Source organism: Rana temporaria, chromosome 10 (genome assembly GCF_905171775.1).
Source record: "Rana temporaria chromosome 10, aRanTem1.1, whole genome shotgun sequence".
Lineage (NCBI taxonomy): Eukaryota > Metazoa > Chordata > Amphibia > Anura > Ranidae > Rana > Rana temporaria.
In genome coordinates this window covers 2773980-2797956 of record NC_053498.1, presented here as the reverse complement: position 1 = coordinate 2797956, position 23977 = coordinate 2773980, and the positions used below count along the sequence as shown (strand labels likewise).

General features: G+C 50.0%; 1 protein-coding gene across 5 annotated transcripts in view; it reads right to left on the bottom strand.

Moving 5' to 3' along the window:
* UBR4 (ubiquitin protein ligase E3 component n-recognin 4) overlaps positions 1–23977 on the bottom strand; it is a 129876-nt gene that overhangs the window by 51770 nt on the left and 54129 nt on the right. For 2 of the 5 annotated variants that reach the window (XM_040326724.1, XM_040326725.1), the window contains exons 48-64: positions 18951–19167; positions 18743–18775; positions 16326–16389; positions 13311–13445; positions 10241–10415; positions 10006–10146; positions 9798–9919; positions 8200–8311; positions 7443–7573; positions 7160–7337; positions 5656–5760; positions 5264–5419; positions 3447–3615; positions 1913–2009; positions 1709–1816; positions 1502–1618; positions 148–357 (exon numbers count right to left, since the gene is read on the bottom strand). In XM_040326724.1, the coding sequence (XP_040182658.1) occupies positions 148–357; positions 1502–1618; positions 1709–1816; positions 1913–2009; positions 3447–3615; positions 5264–5419; positions 5656–5760; positions 7160–7337; positions 7443–7573; positions 8200–8311; positions 9798–9919; positions 10006–10146; positions 10241–10415; positions 13311–13445; positions 16326–16389; positions 18743–18775; positions 18951–19167 (2270 nt within the window). Of the gene's footprint in view, positions 1–147; positions 358–1501; positions 1619–1708; positions 1817–1912; positions 2010–3446; positions 3616–5263; positions 5420–5655; positions 5761–7159; positions 7338–7433; positions 7574–7725; positions 7798–8199; positions 8312–9797; positions 9920–10005; positions 10147–10240; positions 10416–13310; positions 13446–16325; positions 16390–18742; positions 18776–18950; positions 19168–23977 lie in introns of all 5 variants that reach the window. The other 3 variants (XM_040326722.1, XM_040326726.1, XM_040326727.1) reach the window with 3 other exon arrangements.

Here is a 23977-nt window from a genome sequence, read left to right as displayed (position 1 = left end):
GCTGCATTGATGGGCATTTCAAATTTAATTTTTTTTTCTTAAACGTCCCTCCTAAACTTGGGGTGCGCGTTATATGCCTGCGTGTCATACGCCAATAAATATGGTAATTTGCGACAGCGAGGTGCCATGAAATCTCTTTGTACTTACCTTGACGTACTGCCGGAGGAAGAATGGACTCATGTCAGGTGGGGACGATGTGGTGTGAGGTTTCAGGAGTTGGCTGGAGGCCACGGGTTCCTCGTCGCTCTGCTGACTCTTCCAGTAATCCAGCAGAGACTTGAGAACGTGGAGGCAGTAATCCACAGCGCCAGAGCTGAGCAAGGCAGTGGCAGTGGCACTGGAGATCAGAGAGGACGACTGTGGACACAAAGCAGAGGGGAACATGAGGCGTGAATACATAAATTGATCAAGCAGCTTCAAAAACTCTCTTCTACCAACTGTCAGTTTCAAGTGCAGATTTTACCCCCTTCATGACCAGGCCATTTTTTTTTGCTATACAGCACTGTTATTTTAACTGACAATTGAACAGTCATGCAACGCTGAGAACAAACAAAATTCATATACGTTTTTTCCCCCACACATAGCGCTTTTGGTGGTATTTGATCAGCCCAGATCTTTTTATTTTTTTTGCAAAATTTTTTAAATAAATGAATAAAAATAAAACATACATTTTACATATCCAAAAAAACAAAATCAAATTTCTTCAAACATTTAGGAGAAAATATATTTGGCTACATATTTTTGATAAAAAAAAAATCCCAATATATAAATATTGATTGGTTTACGCAAACGTTATAGTGTCTACAAACTATGGGATGTGTCACGGTGTCCAATTTAGAAAAGGAAGCGGTCAGTAAATTACATATTTACCGGTCCCTTCCTCCGCTCTCCATCTCGACAGCCCCCGCAACCCCCACCCCACCGCCAGGAGAGGAGAGAAGCCGGCTGCAGGGGACGAGTGGGGTGGGGGTGGGGGATGGGACGTCGGGGGAAACATCCAGGAATGGCTGGAGCGGCGGGAGGGACAGCTGTAAACAACGGTCTCCCTGCATAGCTTTTTAGCAGACACCTGCAGGAGGGAAGCAGGCTGCTGGGGAGGGGGGGGCAGAGAAAGAGGACAGGAATGATCGGTGGTGCAGCGGGAGGAACAGCTGGAACACCGGTCTCCCTGTATAGCAGACACCTGTGGGAGGGAGAGGAGGGGGAAGTGGCTGTCAGCTAAAAAGCTATACAGGGAGATCGGTGTTCCAGCTGTCCTTTCCGTCGCACCAATCATTACCTGCTGTGAACCAGGGGACCCGCTGGGATATCACAAGTGCCTCGCGGGTGTCCGGGAGCGATAGCCAAAATGCAGGAGACTTGGGATGTCTGGAAACCGGCCCACTGGGAAACTCCCGGTAGTCCCGATGGCCAGAACATGCCTTCCCCTGAGCATTCACTGAGAATTTGAATTATGAACAATCTCGCCAGGCCTGCAACCATTAAACGTAACTTTGCTCACCTCACAGATGGAAGATTTGGAGCCGGATTTGGTTCTAGACATAAAGACGCTGAGTAGCCTCATGACCACGAGATGGACTTCGTTCAGAGGGGTACGCTCGTTCTTTCTGGAGACATCCTGGGATGGAGAGATGGAAGTGTGACCGCACCGTTCCTTCAAAAGCAAATGTCAAATCAACTTGGATTTCAGTCATTACTGCTTTGTTACCTTTTTGTCCAATCCAAGCTCAGCGATGAGTTGGGACAGCAGGTTATCCAGCGCCCCTTTATCCTTCTCATCTTCCCCATCCAGATCAGCGGTCAGCATTAGCACCACCTGGGGGGGGGGGGGGAGCGTAGAATTCTCAATCACATGGAAATGCACCTTTGTACAAGGCAAGCTGCCGATAGGACAACCAACGGCCCTCCTTACCTGCATGTACGGGATGGCGCGGACACCGCCTACATTCCGCAGGCTGGACATGGATTGAAGAAGACGTTCCAGGAGCATGAGACGCACCATGTGAAGTCTAAAAATTGGGAGGAAAAAGTGGATACAAGTGACTAATCTTTAATCTACAACCACAGCCAAATCCTTTTCTAAAAAGAAACCATAGGGGGGGGGGGGGGCGCCCTTTAGGTGCGTTTTTATAGTTTAAAGGAGAAGTCCAGGCAAAACTAACCCTAAACCTGCTCTGTGCCACATTCTTTTAGAGCAGGGGTCTCCAAACTGCGGCCCGAGGGCCAGACGTGGCCCTTTGCTAGTCTTTTATCTGGCCCTTGGGGCGCAATCCCTCCCACTGCCCCCAACAATGGGGCACTATATCTTCCACCAATACCAATGATGGGATACTATGCCTCTACTAATAGGAGGAATATTCCTCCTCCTATTGACCACCAACCATGAGGCCAAATTTATTTTCACGGATGCCGGGCCCGTGACATTTTCTGCCCCAGCTGGCCACAATCCGGCCCTCCTAAAATCTGAAGGACAATAAAGTGGCCCTTTGTTTGAAAAGTTTGGAGACCCCTGTATTAAAGCCATGAGCTCTAATGGGTGTCCAAAAAGGTGAACAGTTCACTCAGCATTGTGTTAAGAAAGCGATTATGCATTCGCTTTCCTAACACTGAACTGCCTCTCAGGTGCTCGGGTCTGTTACCCCTCACCTGATTGGCTGAAACGACAGACGCTGTGATTGGTCGCCTATCACGCATTCCCGGACGGGAAGAGAGGACGAAGAAGACAGAGGAGCATGGAGGACATTGCAATGACCCGCTACCCCACGTGACAGTGACAGGTAAGTGCCGGGCGGGGGATGCACAGTGGCTGCGTTTTTTTTTTTTTTTAATTGTTTTTATTAAGATTTTCAAACAATACAACAAAAGACATAAGACAGTAGACAGATACACAGCTCATATGCATACATCATGAATCGATTTACACGTCATCATAAACTTCATCTATGTGCTACACTTGACAGATGAATATTGGCAGGGGGGGGGGGGCAAAAAGCGCCCCTCCACCGCCATCATACTCCCTCGGCGCACCGGCGCCCCAGTCGGCATATTCACTAGTGGAGTAGTGTCTGGGCCCCTAGGACAAGCAAGTCATTCACTTCAGGTATTTAGCTAGCAGTTTCAAATTCGACAGTGGCTGCGTTTGATGCATTTATTTATTTTTTTGTTTGCGCGCGCACCCCCCCCACAAAAAAAAAATAATTGAGCACCGGCCGCCACTGGTCTGAGCTCTGATGTCCAGGGACTGCAACAGGCTAATACCAAATCAGATTCAAGTACTTGCACTTAGAAACATACAATTAAATGACAAATACAAATCTGTACCAATTTCTGCTCTTTATATCTGCCTGGAGTTCAGATTAAAGGACTGCCTTTTATCTCCCACCTCCTGGATCTACAGAGTTGCCTGCTATGGAGCTGCCTCTAAAAAATGTGAAGAGCTTACAGACCTGCTGCTGGTGTGAACATCGCCTTCATTCTCTCCCTCTCCTTCCGAACCTTCTCCTTCATGCTGGCCAGTTGTGGTGCTGATTGCTCCGGTGCTGGAACTGATGCTGCCTGGCCCTGTAGGGTGACCTTCTACTGTGGTGTCCCCATAGGCACTGCTCCGTCCTGAGACTAAAAAGGCAGACAAAAAGCTCAGTATTGGTTGTACCAGGAGATCTTTTCTGTACAGCAACATGTAGACACACAACAAAAAGGACAACACAGTGAGCCTACCTACACTATAAAGTACTTCTCTAGGATTGCAGAGAAGCCCAGACACCACTGCAGACACGATGGCTTGCAGGACCCTGACACTTTATGGCCTGTTTCACACGGGGCGGATCCGCTTTGCTCAGCAGGGATCAGGTGCAGGGCGGGCGGATGGCAGGCCGGTGCCCGCTCAGTTTATGCCCACTCTGCTCTATGGACGAACCCGCTGCCCATTTACACCCAACTGCCTTTTGCTCCGATCTGGCTAGCCAGAGGATGACGGATACCCTTATTTATTTATTTTTTGTGGACCGGAATAGAGGTAGGCGGGTGAAAACAGACCAGCAGCTCCAAAGAGGTGAATGGAGGGTCAGATCAGGTCTGCCTGAAAAATGGACAAGTTGACTCGATCTCACACACACACCGTATATACTCGAGTATAAGCAGAGTTTTTTTTGTACTGAAAATTCCCCCTCGGCTTACACACAAGTCACCTTTTTGCGCCCGATATCTCAGACTTTGGGAACCCAGTAACGGCCGGTCGTAGGTCCCCTGAACCCCAAAAACATGTAGCCCCACTCTTCCTCTATAAGTGTGCAAAGTTTGTTTCCTGCAGGACCTACGGCCGGGAAACACCGATTTTTCAAACCCGGGCACCCCTTCCATAGACTCCCATGTTAAATGGTCATTTCTCCGGTGACTTTGAGGACCCGGTCCCAGCTGGTCGTTGGTTCCCTGGACCCGAAACTTGGCACACATGTAGCACCATTTCTCCTTTATAAGTGTGCAAAGTTTGTTGTCTGGGAGACCTACGACTGGGGAGCACCGATTTTTCAAACCAGGCACCCCTTCCATAGACTCCAATGTTAAACGTCAGTCTAGGCATGGGCACAGTGAGGCATGCAGATGGACACCCTAGACTTCAAAATAGTGCCTAAATACAGACTGGCTTTCACACTGAGGGGATGCACTGGCGGGACCACTCCAAAAGTCCTGCCAGCACCATCTTTGGACCGGTGAAGGAGTGGTGTGTTTACCGCTCTTCCACCGCTCCTTTCCATTGAAAACAATGGGACATCGCAGTAATACCGCCGGCAATGCGCCTCTGCAGAGCCGCATTTCCGGCGGTATTAACCCCTTTTTGGGGGTTAAAACCTTACTGCTAGCGGCCGAATGCCGCCGCAATTTCGACGGTATAGCGGCGCTATACCGCCACTGCACCTCCCGCCCCAGTGTTAAAGGGGCCTAAAAGCAGGATACACAGCATAGTGCTTGTGCTGTGTCATTGGTCCCTCTCTAGGACCCCAGAATAGGAAGTTCGGGGGCCACTCTGTGCAAAACAAACTGCACAGTGGAGGCAAGTATGACATAAAAAAAAAAAGCTGAACCTTTACAACCCCCTTTAAAGATCCATGCAAAGTAGAAGCTTTCCTGCATTGCACGGTAGGCTGCATGTGCCTTTTAAGGCTGCTACATATATAAATGACCCTTTGACGCTGACAATAATGACCGAGGTATAAGTGAACAATCTTTCTCTGCACTCTAAACCCCCCAAACGAGACAGACGTACCACTATGCTCACCAGCCACCGAGTCCACGGCACTGCCCCCGCTCTCCGAACCCACGCTGCCTCCGTGGTCTGCTGGGGAGGTGCGCAGTGTGGAGCCATCGGTTGCGGCCGTGCTTCCTTCATCGTCTGAGGCTGGAGCTATAAGCATGAGGAGAGCTGTTACAGGTAAAAACACAGTCTCTGACTACCGAGCCAGCAAAACACAACACCCCCCCCCACCCCGACAAAGCAGCGGTGTTAAAAAGCAAAAAACAAAAGTGACACGCAGACCCCCAAGCCAAAAGCTTCTGGCCCTGACATTCATCAGCACACACACAGCCAATGCTTCTCATTACCCATGCTGTTAAGATGACAGAAGCACCAAGAAAAAATCAGGGGGGTTCCTCAGTTACCTGATGCCGTGGTGTCAGACAAGGTTCCGGCATCCAAGGATGAAGAGCTGGGGGCCTGTCCGGACAGTCCCAAACTCTGGAGCCCCAGAGCACTGCTGCTGCTCCCTAGGAGACAATGGTTGGGTTATCCGCCATGAAATGAGCCTTACGAAAACCAAGCATGAGAATCTTCCAGATGCAATAAAGAAGTCTAGTTCTGGTAAGGAATAATCCAATACTGATTGTGTAAATGTTCCAACAAGCCTGACAAGGTCTCCTGTGTTAAATGGGAATGCAAGGGAGCCCTTGCATTGCTGGAAGAGTCCTATGCCACCAAAACCCATCATGGTGGTGGAGTTGGACACCCAACTGTTACATCGCTTGGAGGATTCGGTGTTGAGATCTATTCTCTTGCACCTTCAGGTTTTTTCACCTACTGCAGCCATTAACCACTTGCCGCCTGCTGGCTGTCAAATGACGGCTGGGCGTTGCGGCTCTTGTTCTGGCCAGGCGTCATACGACATGCTCGGCCCTCTAGGGGGAGCGCCTGAACCCGAGTGAACTCTCGCGCATTCACGGAAGTGACATCATCCCTGGCAGGCCAATGACTGCAGCTGGCCATTGAGACCTGATTGATTAGCAGGTAGGAGGGGGGGTCCGAGCCCTTAAATCTCTCGGGGAGCCCCACGAAGCTGAGGTTACAGCGTCAGAGGCGGTTCTCCATATCATCCTGTTTGGAGAGGACTGCATTCAGTTGGTATTGCAGCTGCTCGGTGGTGACCTGGAGTGGGTGTAGGCCGTCCTCCACATGACCAACCCAACGTTCGTTCTCGGTGACCCGCTCCCCGCAGCTTATAGATGTCCTGCCTGATCAGGGAGATGTCGACCTTTACCTCCTCAATCCTGGGGGGTGAGGGTGGATCGACACAAGGCAATGGCCTCCAGTACCCTGGCGGTGTCTTCAGAGGTTGGGTCCTCTTCCTCCGGGAGCAGCCATCTTCCTCTCCTGGGTCCCGCTCCTTGTGGCGATACTTCATTCTAATTTAGCGATGGTGGCGGATCTCTTAGGTGGAGACATGTCGGTGTGGGGTCAGGCAAGCAGCGTGGGGCTTGTGGGGAGGATAACCCCCAGTATCAAAAGGTAAGGATAATGTTTGAGTGGAGCTCTTACACTGCACATCCTACTCGATGCAGCTCCAGACCACGACATGCCTGGAGTTTTTAAAGTAGCTGAATACCTGGAGTTCAGCTTTAAAAAGGAAAGTCCTAATTTCCTGACAGGCAGGTAAAGATGGTTACCCCCTCTCATAGTGTTGAGTATATGCATTTAGCAGCTTGCAGGCTCTCAGCTATGATATTTGATGGCAGGGAACAGGTAAAACTAGCTGTCCCTGAACACATTACAAGACCCTTTCAGGATGATGAGGTACCGGACATCAATTGTCCAATTATTAAGGGTTCTCATACGAGTCCCTCCCCCCAATATTTTTCCTTACAAGACCCCTGCACTGGACAGACGACCTACCTTGCTGATCTTGTTGTAGACTGAGAGCAATTGCCAGTTCCACCATAGTCTCATCATCGGCATCAGGTGGGATGTCCAGCATCGGTGGGAAGCCTTCTGCTCCCGCCAAGAGAGCCTCCAGCGGCGAAGGGTTTCCGTTATTCACGATGTCCGCGCTCTCCAGAACCATCGACTCCGACTGGCAGGACAACAAATCAAATTAAACGTTATTTCTTCATGGTGATGTTTTTGCTGCCATGCTAAAAATTGTTAGCAGTGCTCAGCCAGTACACACAATTCTCACCACCATCTCAAAATCCCCGTGGTCGACCTCGTTGTGTTCCTGGCTTTGCTGCCTCACGTGTTCTCCGTTCTGTATTACGGACGTCTGGATTTTATCCTCGGCTTCATCGTCGTCGTCATCATCCTTGTCACCTGGGGAGAGAAAGGGAGAGACAGGTGATCAGAAACTGCATTCCTCCAGCACCCCACTAACCAATCTGGCTGCCTGCATGTCACATCACCAGGACCACCACAATAAAAGCAGACCCTTTCTAGCCAAGGGCAAGAGAAACCCAAGTGCTCACGGTTAAAGAGGTCCTTGTATGGCGGAGGCATCCTAATTACAGCCACCCCTGAAGGAAACCAAGCTTTCCAACCTAGAGAGAATTAAAACCATGATGTACTGGGGTCTAGGCGGACACCTCGTCATTTTAGGTAGACAGGGGAATGCAGGGGACTTCAGCTAACACAACATGGTTTCCCAGACAAGACTAGCGGGGACAACAAGCAATGACAGATACAGAAAATGTACAAAAAGGTGGTTGGATGTGGAGAACAGCCATCTACAAAGACTGAATAATAACTATTTAGGAACCGGCACCCCTTTGGTTTTTTGGACCCAGACATTTAGTAGTCTCACAAACTCACGTCAATACCACAACACCCAATACAAGGTCTGATACCCACAATACATTTCTCAGATGCTAAAGAAAGCCTACTGAATGCAGCGATGAGCTGGAGACAAACAATGACAATAGGAACGGCGAGCCTGCCCTTACCCACGGGGGTGTTGCTGCGTGGAGAGGAAGGGAGCGTAACATGGCGGCGTTTATTTCGAGGGCGGAGGACACGGATTAGAGCCTGCTTGCATGAGAAGCTCACTGCAGGGTCCTAGGAATGAAAAAAGGTAGAAATTAGCAGATAAAAGTAACAAAACTTGAGGTTTACTGGTTAGCCCAAAACATTCAAATCATCGTACACTGGTCAAGGGTTAGTAAAGGGAACTCTGGCTGCTTTTGGGGCGCTCTACTTTAAACTTAACACTTCAATTATTCACTGTAATGGAACATCTAACTACTAAGATAACTGGAGACAAGATTTTAACTGTATATGTTATGTATGAGGAAAAGGAGGAAGAGGAAGAAGGAAGAAAAAGGGAAAGAAAGGAGAGAAAAAAAGAAAGATCTTATTATTGCTCTAGTTCTAACGATTTAGTCGATACTTCGTGTGGTTTGACATATGCGGTTGCGCCCTACATAAGTGTTCGCTTCTGAATGCGAGCACAAGGGGACAGGGATGCTCTAAAAATCTTTTTTGGGTCGTTTTATCTTTACACTTTTCCCCTATATTTTTTGTATCACTTTTATTCCCATTACAAGGAATGTAAACATCATTTTTAATAGGAATAGTACATGACAGGTCCTCTTTATGGAGAGATGTGGGGTCTATAAGACCCCACATCTCTCCTTTAGGCTGAAAAGCCTGAGAAAAAATAAATAAAATAAAGAATGATATCAGGTTTTCCAGGGGCATAGAGATGGCCAAGGACCATATGGTCCACGGCCAGCGCTATGGTAAACCGCCACTGGATTGGATGGGATCTCTGGCTCCCTGATCACATGGGAGGCCTGGGATATGAGCCATTGGGTGGTGGGAAACATCCCCTCCCGCTGCCTGTAAAAGCAATGCAGCGTTTAATCAGTTGCTAGGCTTGCTTTTACAACACACGTAATCGCCGGCGGGGGGAAAAAAAAAAAAGAGGAATATCTGGATGATGGCTTTAGCTGTAGGCATCATCCAGATATCCCCCACTTCAATTCATCGTCATACAACGTCCACCTTGGGGGAAGTGGTTAAAGCGGAGTTGCACCCAAAAACGGAACTTGCTTTTCGGAATCCTCCCCCCTCCAGTGTCTAATACAGGTATTTTGATCCCACTTCCGGGCATAGATATCTGAGCCACCCATGGGCATCTACACCACTTCTGGCGCCTCCCCCCCCCATCTTCTGGGAGACACACGGGTCCCAGAAGACAGCAGGGACCAGTGGGGTCGTGCATGCGCAGTAGGGAACCGGAAGGTGAAGCTGCAAGGCTTCACTACCTGATTCCCTTACGGAAGATGGCGGCGGCAGCACCGAGAGCTGAGGGACAGATCAGCTTTGGGTGCTGACATCGCAGGTGCCCTGGACAGGTCTTGGTGGTGCAATATTTTAATTTCTCACTTCAGCATACGATTATGAAAATGAAAATTTAAAAGCAGGAGTGAACAAGTCATCTATGAAATAGATTGGGAATCCTAAAACCAATGAACAGTAAGGGCCATCTAAGCAAGGCTGCAGAAATATGGTATAGAAGGGGGACCCGCCCTGCACCTACCGGACACAGCAACATCTGCATGTAAATTTTGGAGGCCAAGTTGATACAGTCCAGCTCACAGGTACAGTATCCATGAATGATGTCCACCAGAGCATTGACTGTGGCTTCTACATGGGTGAGACCTAGAGAAGGCAAACGTGGGTCAGTCAAGAGGCAGTGCTAGGAAGCATTCTGATACAAAGTGGGGGGGGAGGGTACAATGACCTACCAGGTAGGCATGCAGGGGCCAGGAAGGCATTTTTGGGTTTGGATGCATGCAGCTTCCAGAACTGATTAACCAGCTGGTTGATGAAAGTGTAACTTTCCTCCTCTCCGCCCTTCGGGGGCTCCTTTACTTCTTCGCCGCTCTCTGTGGATAAAATGCAAAATAAGAGCCCAAAAAAAAAAAAAAAGTCACTCAAATTTCTATGAAGGAGGATGGCCTGAACGAAGTATGGACTTACCTGTTTCCCCCGCGGGGAGTTTGGAGTCTGTGTAGTGGACGAGGTTGTTGGGACGCATGATGGCGATGGAACGAGCGGTAATCACCAATCTCTGGAACACCTCTGGATCGAGGTCCTTGCCATCCCGGAGGCAGGGGCTTAGGCTCTGGACGGCGTTGCTGAGTAAGGCCTGATCCTGCAAACACAGAGATAAAGAATTCTATTAAATCTGAACTTCAAAACAAAAGTTCTTCTTTTTTTGTGATGGAGAGAGACTGGAGCAGGACTGGATCCTCTGCCAAGTTTTTATCGCTGACTGTATGATGGTGTCACACAACTACAAAAAATCAGACGGGTATGCAGGGAAAGCACAGGTATAGCTCATAAACTAGTAAAACTCCCTCCCTGGCTGGTTAGAGAGATTTCCAATAACCAGATTGAGCAACAGATAAAAATAGAACAAAAAAAAAAGGCAAAAAACGTTTTCATGGAGTGAGGAGGAATTGGACCCCCTGTCAGTTTTTATTGCGGTCCGTGTCCCCATTAGGGAGATTCACCCTCTGTATTTCTCCTGATAACCATCATTGTTGAAAGTAAAGAAGAAATAAATAAATAAAATAAAATAAATCTAATTTTGGGTTGTCCTCAGAAAAGTAATAGAGCGGAAATCTTTCAATGGAGACCCCAAGGAATTGCCTTAACTTGCAGGGATTTTCTCTCACTTCCTGTTTGGCTATGGGACAGGAAGTGAAGGAAAAAATCTATGCAATGGCACACAAAAAAAGTTTTGCCTTTAGTTCTACTTTAATAGAAGAAAAAAATAATTATAATCTTCCAATACAGGAAACAAAATCGGCTCGGGGTGCCGACATCACTGGATCCCTGCACAGGTGTCCTTATAATACAAGTCAGCAGCTACAGTATTTGTAGATGCTGGACTTTTTTTTGGGGGGGGGGGCTGGAGATCCTCCTCAAGAGTCCCTAGCAGGTAGCCCCCAGTACTTTATGTGCCTAGTGTCCCATCTCTTCTGGAGGCAGCAGTATAACCAAGTTGCTTTATGAAGCTGCATCCCCAACGGAAGGCAATTCAAAAATAAATCATCATGTTAACCACTTCAGCCCCAGAAGTTTACCATGCTTAAAAATCCCTTTAGGTCTAAAGACTAGTTAAAACACCCAAAACATATTTTCTGAAAGAAGACACCCTAGAGCAGTGATGGCTAACCTTGGCACCCCAGATGTTTAGAAAGTACATTTCCCATGATACCCCGCAGTGTAGTTGTGCATCATGGGAAATGTAGTTCCAAAACATCTCGGGGTGCCAAGGTTAGCCATCACTGCTCTAGAGAATAAAAAAGTGGTAGTTCCAATTTTACGTTGTGGTTTACGAAACATAAAACATCCGCTTTAATGTATTTTTTACTGAGGTTCACCCAAATAACATCCATAATCAGACCAACTTCTTTATACTTCTAAAATGTACAGTCCGCATTTTTTTTTTTTTTTACGCTGTACATACCGTATAATCTATATTTGCAATCTGGCGTCCGGGTACTTCTCCCCGCGGGAGTAGGCGTTTCTATGCTGAGGAGGAATGTCCTCTGGGAGGTCGCCCAGATGATTGACGTCCTTTCAGAAAAAGTTCCCCCCCCCCCCCGGCGGATAAGGCCCCGCCCCCCGTATTGCATAGGCGCGTCACGAGTCACAGCGTTTCCGAAAGAAGCCGAACATGAAGAAGCTCTATACGGCGCCTGCGCAGTCAGCTCTACACGGCTCCTAGTCAGTGCGCAGGCGCCGACTAGGAGCCGACTCGCAGCTCTGCATGTTCAGCTTCTTTCGGAAACGCCGTGACTCATGACGCGCCTACGCAATACGGGGGCGGGGCCTTATCTGGGGGGAACTTTTTCTGAAAGGACGTCAATCATCTGGGTGACCTCCCAGTGGACATTCCTCCTCAGCATAGAAACGCCTAATCCGGTACCCGGACGTACCCGGACGCCAGATTGCAAATATAGATTATATTTTTTTTTATTTTTTTTTAAAGTGTATTTTGTGTGTGTACTCAAGAGAGGAGCCGGACTGCAGGAGTTGGGAGTAGGCAGGCCTCCCCCAGAGGCAATCTGCCACCTTTCTCCATGCCCCGGGTGGCAATGGCGGGTGCGTGAGGGGGTCCTCCCACATAGCCCGCCCTACCAGCTCCGCTTTGAAGCCCAACGGGGCAGAGGGGACTCCCTATAAGGGAGTGAGAGGATCTAGCCCGCTCAACCAGCCCCGTTAGTCCTTCGCCTCTCTTTTTTTTTTAGAGACCGCGTGGTTAAAGTGCGTGCATGTTAACCCAATTTCGAGTGCGTGTAAGTGTAGTGGTTTTTGTGGGAGGGGGGTGGGCGTACTAAGCGCAGGCTTACCTCGCATAGCACACCCACCGGGAGCCGAGCTGAGACCACCAAACTCGAATCACATGTAGCCGAGACCCGGGATCCGAACCCCTAGCTGCAGAGGTGAATGGCTTGTCAGCGCAGTGCCAATCGCATTGAGCCACCACAGCTCCCTCCGCAAATATAGATTATACGGTATGTACAGCGTAAAAAAGTAAAAAAATGCGGACTGTACATGTTAAAAGTATAAAGAAGTTGGTCTGATATAGATGTTATTTGGGTTAAACTCCGCTTTAAAGTTCATTTTGTGGCACACAAACTCAATAGATCACCTGATTTTATGGTTGTGGAAGTGATTGGGTGGCTTCATTGCTGCGCATATCACCTCCACCCAAAAGCAGGCAGTCGTCCCAACACACGTACTTAGCAGCTGGGAGTGTATTTAATAGTCCCCTGATCTCAGTGCCACTGGGACCGAAGTGGTAATACAGTAGAGAAGGGTCAGGACCTGTCGGTTGTTGACGTCTTCGTGCCCCACTATGAGCGTCACACAGAACAGGAAATGAGGGAAACCCCTCCAATGGGAACACAAGAGACCATACAAAAACTCGGAGAGATTCTGACCCTTCCCACACACTCATACGTAACGTTTTGGCTGGAGTTGAACTTTAAAACAAACCGGTCAGAAAAACGTTGCTGGGTGACACTGGTGTTACCTTGTGGTTATGGTAGGCAGAGCGGCTGGTGTGCAGGCTGGCCAGGAGACTCTTTGTCTGTAGTTGGACACTCGAAGGAGTTGGCATAGACAGCAGGACTGTGGCCAGCTCCAAAGCTGAAGCTTTGTTTTTCTCCTGGGACATCGAGATGAAAGCAAAAATCATCAGTAACTTTTAAAAAGTATTTCCTGAAAAATTCCTGACGAGTCACAATATAAATAATAATAAAACAAAAAAACGACGACTCCTTGAATTCTAGACATTGCCTCCCACTATATCTGAGATCTGCATTCCGAGGAGAACAATACCAGAGCCTTGTGTAGATAGAGAGAAATATGTCCTCAGCCCTGGTCTGGTGCAGACACAGCACAGAAAACAGAGCGATTCTAATTAAAGCGGTTGTATACCCGCAATCATTTTATTTTTATACACCTGCAAGGCAAAAGGCATAATGAGCTAGTATGCACCGCATACTAGCTCATTACGAAATACTTACCTTGGAACGAGGTGTAGAGAACTTACCTGGTCCACGCCGAGCGAGATGTCATCTTGCCTCTGCGTGTCTTCAAGGTATCGCCGCTCCAGCGCTGTGATTGGCTGGAGCAGCGATGTCGTCACTCCCACGCATGCGCGCGGGAGACTTTATTCAGGCAAGGTCCGGCGGCTGATGGCCCTTTAGGCCTCATTCACACGGATGGACCGTTCAGGTCCGCCGGTCAGTTTTGACGGCGGACCTGAACGGCCACTCCATGCATCCCTATGGATGTCAGCGGAGACATGTCCGCTGACATCCGACCCGATCCGCTAAAAACAGACGTATGGGGACATGTCATGCTGTCCGTTTTCATCAGGTCGCTCCATAGGAGACAGCGGTGCCCGACAAGCCCCTCCCCGCTCAGTGAGCAGCGGAGACATGTCTGCTGACATCCGCCCCGATTCGCTAAAAACAGACGTATTGGGCACACGTCATGCTGTCCATTTTCATCAGATCGCTCCATAAGAGACAGCGGTGCCCAACAAGCCCCTCCCCGCTCAGTGAGCAGAGAGGAGCTGGTCATCCATTGGCTCGGCAGAGATCTGCAGACAGATCTCCCGCATCGACGGAGTCCACCTGTGTGAATGAGGCCTTAGCCGAGTATCCCCACTCCGCATGGCGCATTGAGAGGGGAATATCTCCTAAACCGTACAGGTTTAGGAGATATTCTTTATACCTACAGGTAAGACTTCTTATAGGCTTACCTGTAGGTAAAAGTGGTAGTAAAGAGTTTACTACCACTTTAAATGTAATTGTTAATTAGCGGCAGAATCTGCTCCACCCTCTCTCACATCCAAAAAGGAGATTCACAAGACTTGTGATCCTATGGAGGACCAATTACTCCTTTATTCACCCACCTCCCCCTATTGCATTTTATTTTTTAGGGTATTTAATTTTTTCTTGCATTTAAAAATGTTTTATTGCATATATATATATATATATATATATATATATATAGATTTGTTTTATAATAAAAAAAAAAAAATAGTTTTAGGAATTTAGGAAAAAGGTTGAGAATCTGAGTATTGTGCACATATCACATGTGTAATAGTTTGTGATTATTGGTATTCGATATAACTCCGTTCAATGAGAGTCATCCAACCCTGGCATCGCTTCCTCTTCACACACCATGCGAGATTATCAAGATGTTTTGGAAGCATCGATTTGTATTTCATCTCTTCAAATAGTATACCATAGGTTGTTGTTCTTTTGGTAACCCATTTCTTGTGATCGTTTTTCAATATCTATCTTGTCCTCACTGCGTTATGTTCCCTAAACTTATTTGGGGGGGGGGGGGGGGGGTGGGAGGAGATGCGTGCTTTATGCCTGTGCCACCCCTTGTTAAAGGAAATGTTCACCTTATAGAACATGTTACACCCGCTTTTAGAGTGGAACATGTAACATATTCCTAGATCCCCCCCCCCCCCTTTTCTGTGACAGCAGTATGGGGAGAAGTTTCCCCTGTACTAGCGGTCACTTTTTTAAATCCATGCAGGGCTCAGCCCACATCAGTCAAAATCTAGAGGGACTGGTGTGTGTATATAAAGGAAACCCAGATCTGTCCAATTTGCAAAAGAAAACACCTAGTGCCAAAAAAGATACAGTGAACCCCTCAGGGATTGTTAAATGGACAAACCGGGTGAGTAAAAAAAGTACAAATATTATTGAGACAAAGATAAATGACGAACTGTGCCAAAAAAGATCTCTCTCTCTCAAAGAGGACATAAACACCGCCTTTATTTATTTTTTTGTGACCTGCAAAGTAATGGCATAATGTGCTAGTATGCAATATACATATAAAATTTATTTTGAGCCTGTAAAAGTATTGCATACTAGCACATTATGCCTTTACTGCAGGTCACCAAAAAAAAAAAAAAAGGTGTTTATATCCTCTTTAAAATTCCTCCCCAAGACTTCAGCATGTGAAACAAATTTACACTCCAAGGAGGAGAGCGCAGGGAACTGAATTTACACTCCCGTGAGGAGCTCACTGTTCAGAGACTTCCATACAGAAAACAGGAACAGAGCTGAGGCTGTCAATCACAGGCCGTGTGCTGGAGCTCCCTCCCGTCACCTTTTTTTCCTCTTGGTGTCAGGGAAAACTCATCCTGACTCACTCATGTCGATAGAGGAAGGAGGCAGCAGAAAGAAATGACAGTTGGTGCTCTAGCCCAGTGGTCATCAACTCAGTCCTCAGGGCCCACCAACAGGCCAGATTTTATGTATTACCTTGGGGGGGAGAATACTGCAATCACCAAGCAGCAAACGATATCACCTGTGATGTATTTCAGTTATCTTGCAAACCTGGCCTGTTAGTGGGCCCTGAGGACAGGGGGTGATGACCACTGCTCTAGACTGAGACAAGTACACACTTACAGAAGGATACGCTTTGTTCAGATTTCATGTTCAAAGTTAACAACTACTGAACAATTATTGGCACTTTTTTTTTTTTTAGACAGACATTGGTGATGACCACTTACCTTTTCAGGCACCGGACCAAAGGCAAAACAGCTCTCCAGAGCCTCCAAGGAACTCCCCACCAGTCTGTGTAGGAACAAAGCACAGCAGGTGGGTCACCCAAACACAAAGACGTACTTACTGCAGAATCCGTCTACTAAACGGGGAGAAGACTAAATCTAGAGAGACTATTCTCCGTTATCAAAGATCACAGAGGTGAAAGGTGAATGCAAAAACCAGTGCCTGGGTGCAATGCCAAGCCACTCAAAGCTGCAGGTCCGTGCCAATCATCTTTGCATGTTGGCGGCGTGCCCCCGGGGACAAGAATTTAACTTTTGTTGTGAACTACAAATCCCAGGCAAAAACAAAAAAAAAAAAAGGACGTTGGGATTGGTTTACTTTTGGCAAACTGCGTCTAATACTGTAGGAAAGCGAAATCGCTAGGATTGCACACTCATGCCCCCAAGCTAAGAGTTTGTTCACCATACAAGCCAGCTATCTATCTATGAAGAATCAATACAATCAAGCGTACCCGCGGCAAAATGCATCGGAAGGAGGCGCCAAAACGCACGCACACAGAGAGAAGGTGGTGGTGCTGGAGTACTGAGCAGTTACTAGCAGGGAATTCAGAGGAGTGGTGTATGCTTGTGCGGTTCTAGCGCCCCATTGAGTGCATCTTGCCAACTGATATTAAGAAATGTTTTTTTTTTAAACATTATCACATTATGCTGCATTTTTTGTTGTTGGTACAGGATATTGGATGTTCGATGATTGGGCACTGGCAACAAAGCTGTAAGGACTGCCCCAGCATAACCCCGCCCATTTCTCAGCAAGCCCCTCATTTTTTGTTTTTAGGGGGGAGAGAGAGAGAGAGAGAGAGAGAGAGAGAGAGAGAGAGAGAGAGAGAGAGAGAAAGAGAGAGAGAGAGGGCGAGAGGGGAGAGAGAGAGAGAGAGAGCGAGAGGGGAGAGAGAGAGAGAGAGAGAGAGAAGAGAGGGCGAGAGGGGACGAGAGGGGAGAGAGGAGAGAGGGCGAGAGGGCAAGAGGGCAGAGAGGGCAGAGAGGGGAGAGAGAAAAGAGAGGGGAGAGAGAAAAGTGAGGGGAGAGAGAGAAGAGAGGGGAGAGAGAGAAGAGAGGGGAGAGAGAGAAGAGAGGGGAGAGAGAAGAGAGAAGAGAGGGGAGAGAGGGAAGAGAAGGGCGAGAGAGAAGAGAGAAGGGCGAGAGAGAAGAGAGAAGGGGAGAGAGAAGAGAGAAGGGGAGAGAGAATAGAGAAGGGGAGAGAGAATAGAGGGGAGAGAGAGGAGAGAGAGAAGAGAGGGGAGAGAGAGAGAGAAGAGAGGGGAGAGAGAGAGAGAAGAGAGGGGAGAGAGAGAGAGAAGAGAGGGGAGAGAGAAGAGAGGGCGAGAGGGGAGAGAGGGAAGAGAGAAGAGAGGGCGAGAGGGAAGAGAGGGCGAGAGGCGAGAGGGAAGAGAGGGCGAGAGGGGAGAGAGAAGAGAGGGGGAGAGAGAAGAGAGAAGAGAGAAGGGGAGAGAGAAGAGAGAAGGGGAGAGACACCCTGGGGAGGAATGGTGCCCCACCGCCGGCACCCTGGGGAGGAATGGTGCCCCACCGCCGGCACCCTGGGGAGGAATGGTGCCCCACCGCCGGCACCCTGGGCAGGAATGGTGCCCCACCGCCGGCACCCTGGGCAGGAATGGTGCCCCACCGCCGGCACCCTGGGCAGGAATGGTGCCCCACCGCCGGCACCCTGGGCAGGAATGGTGCCCCACCGCCGGCACCCTGGGCAGGAATGGTGCCCCACCGCCGGCACCCTGGGCAGGAATGGTGCCCCACCGCCGGCACCCTGGGCAGGAATGGTGCCCCACCGCCGGCACCCTGGGCAGAAATGGTGCCCCACCGCCGGCACCCTGGGCAGAAATGGTGCCCCACCGCCGGCACCCTGCTGGAATGTTGCCTTGTGATCACTGCATTAGTTTCACAACATTTCTTACCTTTGGATTGTATTATCTATTCCTTATATGGACTAAATTTGCAGATTGTGTTTTTTTTTTATGATGATTTTTCACACAGATCAATGCAGAGCCGATTTAGCTCAGAATTATATTGTTTTATTAACAAGACTGATGCACTTGATTGTATAAATTTAGACTTCAGGGTGTCACTTTTTGTGCAGCACCACAACAGGATATATTGACATATTTTGGCAGATAAATACATCAAAAAATTTTTTTATAAAAAAAATTGTGAAAATATATTTTTGTGCCATCCATAGGAGGTTGAATATACCCGCCACCAGAACCGACTAGCTACCCAGACACCGCCATGCACTGAAAGGGGGGGGGGGGGGGGGGCCCAAGAACCAAAAAACAAGCGCAAAAGGGACACCAGCAGAAGATTGGGAGCGCACACTCATTCGTGCAGAGGAAGGAAGACGTACTAACCGGTCCAAGATCGTTAAGGTTTCTGGGTCAGAACTTTTGGGGGAGAAAAGAAAAAACAAAACAAAAACATGTGAAGGCGAGAGTGCTACTGGGGCTCAGAATTACGGTGAACCCCAAGAGAGGACACAAAACATGATATTGCCAACTCTTAATCCCGCCCTTTATCTCCGGAGAGAGGCCGCTAGCGTGCCAAACCCCTTGCGCTCACCTTTCGATGGCGGTGCCGTTAGTTGAAGGCGGCGCTGGAGGTTCTCCTTCACTTGTTCCGTTGGCCTGGTTGAGATTCGGCAGGCAGACGCTGCTCACGGACGCAGAGGGGAATTCCTCCGGAGGCTCGTCTGGCCAACCAAATTGCTCCTTTGTCTTTCCGTAAATTTTAATGGCGTCCATCATGGTGACACCAGCTGGATCCACTGACGCGCCAACTAAAAAAAAAAAAAAAAAAAAAAATGTTTTATTTTTTTTAGCAATGGTCACTGTAATAATAATGTCACTGGTCCCCAAAAAAAAGGTGTCACTTGGGGTCAGATTTGTTCGCTGCAATCCCGCTAAAAATTGCAGATCACTGCCATTACTAGTAAAAACAAAATACATATTGCCCTAAACTGATAAAAAAAAAAAAAGGATTTTTGTACTCACCGTAAAATCCATTTCTCCGAGTTCATAGACGGACACAGCATCCTTTGACCTTCGGGTTATGTTCTTCCTACCAGGAGATTTTAGGCAGAATTTCCACAGCACTCAAGGTGTTAAAACTTTCCCTCATGCCGCTCCTCCCAGGGGGCGTGGCTCCCCCAGGCATAACCCACACCCTGCTCCAGCAGCTTCAGTTCGTAACAAGCAGTACAAACCAAGGAGGGGTGGGTGCTGTGTCCGTCTATGAACTCAGAGAAATGGATTTTACGGTGAGTACAAAAATCCTTTTTTCTCTTTCGTTCATAGACGGACACAGCATCCTTTGACCTTCGGGACGTCCCCAAGCAGTGTCAAAAAACGAGGGGTGGGAAAAATAACACAGCAAACAACAGGTTACACCCCAAACAAAACCGGAGTTACTCAACGGAGGAACTCCAACCTTAAACTGCCGCCTGTAACACCCTGCGGCCGAATGAGGCATCAGAAGATGCACTCACATCCACCTTATAAAACTTTGAGAAAGTGTGGACCGACGACCAGGTCGCAGCCTTACACACCTGTAACACAGAGGCTTGGTGTCGGAAAGCCCAGGAGGCTCCAATCGCCCTGGTCGAATGCGCCGTGACCCGAAAGGGAGGCGCCCGCCCCTTCAGGGCGTAGGCCTGAAGCACAACCTGTCGGATCCACCTGGAAATGGTGGCCGACGAGACTGCCAGGCCCTTACTGGGACCGGACACAGACACGAACAGCGAGTCCGACTTCCGGAACGGAGCTGTCGCCGACAAGTAAACTCGAAGGGCCCGAACCACATCTAGAGAATGTAAAACGGCTTCCTTCGGGTTCTTCGGCTGAGGACATAATGATGGAACAACAATGTCCTCGTTAATGTGAAAGGCCGAAACGACCTTCGGAAGAAAAGAAGGTCGCGGGCGCAGCACCGCCTTATCCTGATGGATGACCAAGTAGGGGGCCTTGCAAGACAAGGCCGCCAGTTCAGACACTCGTCTGATAGAGGTAATAGCTACCAGAAAGACCACCTTCTGCGACAAAGTCAGCAAGGGGATCTCCCGAATGTCCTCAAAGGGGGCACGCTGAAGCGCCGAGAGGACCAAGTTCAAGTCCCAAGAAGGTAGCGGAGGGCGCACCGGGGGGGCCACATGCCGGACCCCCTGCACAAACGTGCGAACCAAAGAGTGCGCTGCCACGGGACGCTGAAAATAAACAGCCAGAGCAGAAATCTGACTCTTGATCGTGCTCAAGGCAAGAGCCTGGTCCACTCCCCGCTGTAGGAACAGCAGGATCCGGGACACCACGTAAGTACGGGGGTGCCACTTCATCTCCTCACACATAGAGATGTATGCTTTCCATGTACGATGATAAATTTTTCGAGAAGTGGACTTCCGTGCACGCATCATGGTAGAGATTACCGGGCCCGACAGGCCCCGGTCCTTCAGTACCTGGTTCTCAACAGCCACGCCGTTAAAGCCAGTGACCGTAAAGCAGGATGGAAGATCGGGCCCTGAGACAGGAGATCTTCCCTCAGAGGCAGGCGCCAGGGGGCGTCTGCCACCAGACGTACCAGGTCCGCGTACCAAGAGCGACGCGGCCAATCTGGGGCGATCAGGATCGTTGGAATCCCTTCGGCTTCCACCCTGCGCAGCAGGCGGGGTAGGAGCCTTAGAGGAGGGAAGGCGTAAATCAGGTGATATTGACCCCAGGGAGCCACTAACGCGTCTGACGCGTCTGCCCAGGGGTCCCTTGACCTGGCCACAAACCGTGGTACCTTCCGATTGAGACGGGACGCCAGAAGGTCCACGTCTGGAGTGCCCCATTTTTGGCACAGGATCTGAAAAACCTCCGGGTGGAGAGACCACTCCCCTTGATCCAGAGTCGTGCGACTTAGGAAGTCGGCTTGCCAATTCAGAACTCCCGGAATGTATACCGCTGACAGGGCCGGAACGGACCTTTCGGCCCACCGAAGTATGTGAGCGACCTCCGTCGCCGCGGCCGAGCTCCTTGTGCCGCCCTGATGATTGACGTACGCCACGGCCGTGGCGTTGTCGGACTGGATCCTGACAGGACGGCCCTGCAGCTCCAGGGACCACCTGACAAGGCACAGCTTGATCGCTCGGAGCTCCAGGATATTGATCGGCAGGCGGGACTCCTCCTGAGTCCAGCGCCCCTGGGCTGACTGGGTGCCCCAGACGCCCCCCCAGCCGAAGAGGCTGGCATCCGTCGTGACCACTGTCCAGCGGCACGGAAGAAAAGACTTCCCGGACCGAAGCACCGGAGACGTCAGCCACCATGCCAGGGAAGACTTGGCCAGATGGCTCAACCGAATCTGGCGATCCAGAGAAGATGGGACCCTGTCCCATCGTGACAGAACCTCCTTCTGTAGTACCCTGGTGTGGAATTGGGCATACGGAACCGCCTCGAAGGAGGCCACCATCAGACCCAGAACCCGCATGCAGAAGCGAAGAGACGACCACTTCTGGGTCGACAACTGTCTCACTGCAGATTGCAGGGTCCGCAGTTTTTCCGATGGGAGGAACACTTTTGCCTCCCCCGAATCCAAAACCAGCCCCAGGTGTTCCAGCCTCTGGGATGGAACCAACACTGATTTTTTGAGATTCAGAAGCCAGCCGAACTCCTGCAGAGTCCGACACGTGATGGACACGTCCTCCTCTAACTCTGAGCTTGAAGAAGCTCTCAGGAGAAGGTCGTCCAGGTATCCCACGATAGCGATCCCTCGCTGCCTTAGCAAGGCCAGGATCGGGGCGAGCACCTTGGTGAACACCCGTGGTGCCGACGCCAGCCCGAACGGGAGGGCCACGAATTGATAGTGGTCCTCCCCGATCGCAAAACGCAGATATCTTTGGTGGCTTGTGCAAACGGGGACATGCAGGTATGCGTCCATGATGTCCAAGGACGCCATGAAGTCCCCCTGGTGGAGGGCCGCTATGATAGAACGGACCGACTCCATCCTGAATCGCTGCACCTTGACAAAGGAGTTGAGGGCCTTTAGGTCCAGGACAGGGCAAACCCCTCCCTTCTTGGGAACCACGAACAGATTGGAGTAGAACCCCCGAAACCGTTCCAGCGAGGGAACCGGCACAACCACCCCTCTGTCCAGAAGATCCTGGACAGCCCCGGATAGGGCTAGCCGCCGATCCTGAGGAAGCTGGAGGTTGGATGGAAAAAATCTGTTTGGGGGACAAGAGAGGAACTCTATCTTGTACCCCGAGGCGACCACCTCGCAAACCCAACGGTCGGTCAGAAGAGAGTTCCACCGATCCGCGAAGTCGTGAAGCCGTCCCCCCACCCGAGACCCGGGCGGGGGCAGACCTTCATGCGGAAGCAGGCTTGTCCGCAGGCTTGTTTGGTTTGTTAAACCAGGGGCGCTTACGCCCGGCAGCAGGGGCTTTTGCCCCTTGCGGACCTTTTCCAGCCGCGCTGGGCGCACGAAAAAACCGCTTAGGGGTAGTAAAAGTAGGACCTTGCTTGCGGCGAGGTTCCTTACCCTTCCCCGACTGAGGGAGCAAGTTGCTCTTACCTCCAGTGGCATCCTTAATGATGTCATCCAGGGATGCCCCAAAGAGCCGTCCGCCCTTAAAGGGCAAATCCACCAAGGCCTTTTTTGAGGACTGGTCAGCCGACCAGCACTTCAGCCATATAAGGCGGCGCAGAACCACTGCGTAGACAGAAGCCCTGGAAAGCAAAGGAATCGAATCCATAGCCGCCTCACAGAGAAACTTCTGACCCTGAATCAACTGCTCAGCCAGGTCCCTAGAGGACTCGGAAGCACCCTGGACCTCCAGATCCTGCAGCAGGAGCTTCGCCCTTTCAGTTAGCGTCTGAGCAACCAGGGCGCCGGCCAGAGCCGGCCTTACCGCCGAACCCACCACCGAGAACAGGGAGCGGGCCACGGCCTCCACTCTCCTATCAGCGGGGTCCTTGAAAGCAGGAGCCCCCTCCACAGGCAACGTAGTAGCCTTACTCAGTCTGGACACAGGAGGGTCCACCGACGGAGGAGTGACCCACTTTTTTAAAAAGTCCTCCTCCAGGGGGTAACGGGTAGCAAAGCTTTTAGGAACAGCAAAAGCCTTTTGCGGTGTATCCCATTCCTTATACAACAAATTGTCCAAATAAGGAACACAGGGGAATACCTTAGCGGTACGCGGTGGTTTGCGGAATCCAAAAGGGACTGACACCGCTGGTGTCTCCGCCACATCCTCTAAATGAAGAGTCTCACGTACCGCAGTAATAAGAGCTCCAACAAATTCCTTGTCAGCAGACTCCGGCAGCAGAGTCATCCTCGCTGTCCATGTGGGTTAAGCCCGCATCCTCTGACATGACAGAACCAGAAGCAGCAACAGCGTTATCAGATTCTGCGTCAGAGATATCCCCAGAAACAGCCTCCGGGGGGGGGCGCTTTTTACCCCCCAACCGAGCACTGGCAGCTTCAAACCTGGTGAGAAAAGACTCCAGGACAGCCGACACCGATTCAACAGATGTGGCAGGGGGAGGGGCGCTTAGGGTTAATTCCGGCATTGTGAGGAATGAGGGGCCTGATTCAGGCTCCATATTGCAGCTGCCGTG